The 5,341-nt window shown below is 31.5% G+C and overlaps 1 protein-coding gene across 1 annotated transcript; it reads left to right on the top strand.

Moving 5' to 3' along the window:
- The first annotated feature begins 3,661 nt into the window (after positions 1–3,661).
- LOC108830189 (uncharacterized) lies at positions 3,662–4,549 on the top strand. Its single transcript, XM_018603790.2, has 3 exons — positions 3,662–3,940; positions 4,022–4,222; positions 4,290–4,549. The coding sequence occupies exons 1-3, from the start codon at positions 3,719–3,721 to the stop codon at positions 4,455–4,457; spliced, it is 591 nt and encodes a 196-aa protein (XP_018459292.1). The 5' UTR covers positions 3,662–3,718; the 3' UTR covers positions 4,458–4,549.
- Positions 4,550–5,341: the final 792 nt, after the last annotated feature.

Genomic DNA, 5,341 nt, shown 5'->3' with positions numbered 1-5,341 from the left:
TACTCAAAATTATATTTTTTCTTATATTATATATTTTGAATTTTTTTAAACAACTATAAATTACTAAAAACGGTAAAAGTCACATTGCAACGTTGGGAGATCCATGCATTTTTAGATACAGTTTTCAACCGGTCTCGAAACCCTTTGGTTGGGTTCTTCAACGTGGATGATTTCGAATACTGTGTGTTCTATCTAACGCGGGCGCTAGGATTACAAGTGAAGATTTTTTAAGTGTTTCTTCTCTCCTTAGCCACTTCCATCTTTCGTTATATTTTAGTCATGCTAACTTATCAGTTTATAGTCGTATTTTTCTCGGGTTGTAGCCATCTTAGTCCACTGGGCGTTTAATTTTTAATACAAGCTTTTGGTGTTCAAAGAAAATTTAAAAGTAAACTTCTCACATTGGAAATTTTGCGATCAGGTTTGTTTCTTATTCAAGCAAGATACAAATGATCATAAATTGCATAAAATGAAGTCTCATTAAAAGATATTCACATTATATATATATGTATATATCATTTAAATTAAATTATCTACTATATAAAAATATAAAATATTTTAGTTTCAAAATTTGCATTGAAAATTATTGAGATCTTAATATTTTAATGTTTAAATTTATATTGAAAAATTTTACATTAAAATTTTGTCATTAATGGTTTGAATTTTTGTTACAGAAAATATACAAATGTTAATAAAATCATATGAGTAAAAAGTGTCAATAATAAATATTGTATTAAAATATACCATTTTTTTAATATCACTAAAGTTTAATTATATACCATATAAAATAAATAAAATTATTATTTTTATTTCTTTACCAAAAACATGATTGTAAATAAACAAAATGTATTGGTTTTGATCAATGTGATTACTCTAATGTATGTACTTTTAATGTATAAAAATTATTTTTTAAATATGTGGTTTCTAATATGTTATTTGATCTTGACAATCCATAATAAACTTTTTAAAATCGAAGTGATTTTTAATAATTGGAAGCACTATATATATATATTTCATTCAGACTAAATAATTTAGTTTTGAGTTTTATTTCTAAAAAACTTTTAAATAAATATCATAACAATATTTCAATTACCTCATCTTGAGTTTGTTTGAATAATGAGACATTTGATCATTCGTTGAATATTTATTTCTCCCTAATATCATATCTAGCTATTATAATTGTAAGAATGAGAAATTTGAACTATTTATTATAATTTTCTGAGTTTTTTTTTGTCATCAACTTAAACAGATTCATATTGACTCTGTAAACCAAACAGATAACTTTGCATCCATGTGAACAAATAGTTCTTAGTTTTTTGGTTTATCATTTAATAAAACAAACAACTCTTAGTTTATACTATAGTTTACATATACTAGAATAGTAAGGTATTATAAATATTTTTTATCGTTATACTCTTAAGTAATTAAACCTCAAAAACATAGGTTAATAAAATAAGTAATTTGTTTCGTTGTTCCAGAATTATATGATTTTTAGACCAAGCTAGTGAATATATACTATACAGACATTTATCTTTGGAGTATGCACTTATAATTTATAACAGCTTGATTTATTAGATTTGAACACTAACCTTTAAATACAGTTTGCCGGTGATTTTGTTCAAAAACTTTATTCTTAGATATGTATCTGTAATATATGTAGTGGAACTAATTTTTACAATTGCACATCTTTTTAAATTGACACTTATTTAATTCACAGAAATCGTAGAATAAGTTTAAGAAAAAAAAAACTTATATTAGTGAAACCGAAATGAGAACGAAAGCACAATTTTATTGGGACAGAAAATGAAATCATTTATGGAGAATCAATAGTAATAAATCGAGAGCAACAAACCTAACCCCCTTTCCTCGTTTTACAATCGAATTTGCATATTCGATTTTGGTGATTTGTGTGAGCTGCAAAACTTAATTCTTTTTTTATTGTGCATATGAAGTCTTTAAAATAATTAAAATGACTTGTAATAAGTTAACTCTTCAACAACAATACATTTAAGATACTAACATTTGTATTCATAATTTTACAATCAATAAATATTGTAATGTTGCAAAATGTTAAAACCATTTACCGAACAAACATTAGTATAAAAAAACTCATTCCGTGCATGCGTGCGTGTTATCATCTAGTTTTAAAATATGGAGAAATCTTGAAATCCAATCATAGGCCTGGGCATCCGGGTCTTCGGGTCGGGTTCGGGTCGGATTTTGTCGGGTCCGGGTCTTTCGGGTCCTCGGAATTTAGACCCATATGGGTATTTATAATTTTCGGGTCGGTTCTGGGTTGGGTCTTGTCGGGTCCGGGTCGGTTCGGGTCTAGAATTTCAGTACCCGTAAAACACCTATAATATTCGGGTATTATTCGGATCCGGGTCGGTTCGGGTATATAAAACCCAAAAAAACTCGAAATACCCAAACTGGACCCGAAAACTCGAAAAGTACCCGAAAAACCGTAAAAGTACCTGAATATTTACCTAAAATCAGACCTGAAAACTCAAAAAATATCTGAATACCCAAATTATATTTTCTGAAAATCTAAAATTACACTCGAAATTTGAAATTATACCCGAAAATACGAACCTAAAACTTAAAAAAAGATTAGAAATACCAAAAATATATCCAATCACCCAAATATACCTAATATATAAAATAAATTTTGGGTATTTCGGGTACCCGATCGGGTCTCGGTTCGGGTCCGGGTCTTACCCAAGACCCGCGGATCCAAAATAAAAAGACCCATATGAGTACTTATAATTTTTCGGGTCGGTTCCGGGTCGGGTATTTTCGGGTCGGTTCCGGGTCGGGTCCTCGGATCCGGGTAAAATGCCAGGCCTATCCAATCATTTATAAAAATTGTATAGTCTCGATTTGAATCCTGCTAAGATATAGAAAATTTTAAACAATAATCGATAGGCTAGAATGCTTATATATCTATCTTATTAAAACAGAAACATTTTGTTGGACCTAACATTTATTTTATAAGTTTTTAAATTAAATACACATTTATACTTTATAGTTAAACTTACATTAAATCACTAATGTTCCTTTCTTTATACTATTATCTATGTTTCCAAACAATATACTTATTTATTTATACTACTATCAATATTTCCAAACAATATATTTTATATACTACTATCAATGTTTCCAAACAATACAATAATTAATCTTATTTATTTTATATCCATCATTTTCTCTTTAAAATTTTGTAGAAACGTCATAATTTCATAAATTACAAAATAATAAACTTTAAAGTTGGATTATAAGATTACAAATTATGAAACTATTACAATTTCAATCAAATTAGATTACATATCGGTCATCCATCAGTTCAATCGGTTAGTCTCGGGTTTTAGTAATTTTTAATATGAATATTTAAAAAAACTAAATTGAATTGTTAGATCTCCGGATTAACCGGTATAATCACAATCGGGTTGAATTTAAAAACACTGATTTAAATGCAAAAATATTTTAAATACACACTCTTTAAAAGTTAACAAAATATTTGTTAAGTTATTAGTGAAATTTTTCATCGTAAAATATTCCGCGCTTCCAAAGCGCGGGTCGAGATCTAGTATATATATATATCTCAAGTCACATCGAATTAAATATTTTATCAAAACTCAACTCGGTTAGTAAGCCATCTGTACATAATCCACATTAGATAAAAGATAAATAAGTTAAGGTCTGTGTGTGGAAAAAAACAATGGCGATAATTTTGCAAGTCCCTCCTCCGTCTTCCCTGTGGAACACCAGAAACCCTAAACCCCAATTCTTCTACTCTTCAGTTCGATCTAATTCGAAGAAGTTCAGATGCAGAGCCGTCCGAGAGAAAGCCGAAGAGATGGAGAAGAAGAACACTCCTCCTTCTTCTTCTTCGGCTGAGGAAGCCACCAAGAAATATGGACTCGAAGTTGGTCTATGGAAGGTCTCTTCTTCAGAGTCGAAAGTTTTTTAAAGCATTTTATCAATTATCTCCGTATGATACAATTTTTGAGAAATTGCGCAGATATTGAGCTCCAAGGATGAAGAAGAAGAAGTTGAGGGAGAGAATAATAAGAAGAAATCAAAAACAGATGAAGCAAAAGAGTTACTCGCTAAGTACGGTGGTGCTTATCTTGCTACCTCCATTACCCTTTCCCTCCTTTCCTTCTCACTCTGCTACGCTCTCGTCACTTCCGGTGTTGATGTTCCAGCTCTTCTCCTAAAGGTTCCTTCTCTTGATCATTTTCTAAGTTGGATTTGAGTAAAAGCTGATTCCAACGTTTTGTTTCAAGGTTGGGATTTCGACAAATGAGACAGGAGAGAAAGTAGGAGCCTTTGCTTTGGCTTACGCAGCTCATGAAGCTGCTTCTCCAATAAGGTTTCCTCCTACGGTGGCTTTGACTCCTATTGTAGCTAATTGGATTGGGAATAAAGTGGACAAGGAGAAGGGTGATGACTAGTCAGTATTTTCCTTTAGTTTACTCAATCGTACTAAATTGTATAATCACTATACTCACTCTTTCTAGGTTCTATGTACAAAACATTTAAGCTTCTTTAATCTGTGAGAATGACGTCGAGTTAGGAACATAAACCAAATAGTAGTGTCAGAATCTAAGTTATAAGTAGTAGAGGTAGTAGTTTTAATAGTTGGGAAGGAGAAATCTCTGTGGTTGATTAGGTCATACGTTATCATGGTGGAGCTTGTTAGTCCTGTGTTTCTTCCAATTGACTCTAAACGATTTCATCAGCTCCCTCAACCGTATCAGGTTATAGTGAAGAGTCTGAACACTGCACAGTGAAGAGTGCGAAGAAGTATGGTAATGATCTTGGCCATGAGACTGATCATAAGCTCATAGTGAATACTGATAAGACAGTGATGTGGGGACAGAGAAGTAGTAAAGCGAATCTGACTGCACAGTGAAGACTTTAGTTTCCTTTCAATGGGACTAACCAAACTCGAATTCAACATAAGGTACAGTCCCCACATCAAAAACACACTTAGGGCATACGCATCAGTAAATCTTTTGTTCTCGATTCCCCATATATTTTTTTGATTATTTTAATTTTTACATTTTTCGTTTGACTTTAAAAAAAAAATAATAATAATAATAAACGAGCCTATCACGGGCCGCCACGTGTCGTGAGGCCCGCGGAACAGTGACGACTCGGTATCACTGCGGCGAACTTCTTAGACCCGAGTTCACTAACATCTCATTATTATCTTAATTTTTTTTTTGAAAACGAGTGAACCCCCAGCCCCCTTTGAACCTCTAATGCACATGCTATTAGGCTCTGATTGTATGGTATCTCCAGCGCAACAAAAAAAGGTGGAACATTTATTACT

Source organism: Raphanus sativus, chromosome 3 (assembly GCF_000801105.2).
Source record: "Raphanus sativus cultivar WK10039 chromosome 3, ASM80110v3, whole genome shotgun sequence".
Taxonomy (NCBI): domain Eukaryota; kingdom Viridiplantae; phylum Streptophyta; class Magnoliopsida; order Brassicales; family Brassicaceae; genus Raphanus; species Raphanus sativus.
The sequence above is the reverse complement of the archived record's forward strand: the minus strand, read 5'-3'. Positions and strand labels throughout refer to the sequence as shown.

Excerpts from the sequence above, each read along its gene's own strand:
- LOC108830189 (XM_018603790.2), top strand. The coding sequence starts at position 3,719 with ATGGCGATAATTTTGCAAGTCCCTCCTCCGTCTTCCCTGTGGAACACC. Across the intron at positions 3,941-4,021 it reads TCGAAGTTGGTCTATGGAAG|ATATTGAGCTCCAAGGATGA; the intron begins GTCTCTTCTTCA and ends GAAATTGCGCAG. Across the intron at positions 4,223-4,289 it reads TTCCAGCTCTTCTCCTAAAG|GTTGGGATTTCGACAAATGA; the intron begins GTTCCTTCTCTT and ends TTTTGTTTCAAG.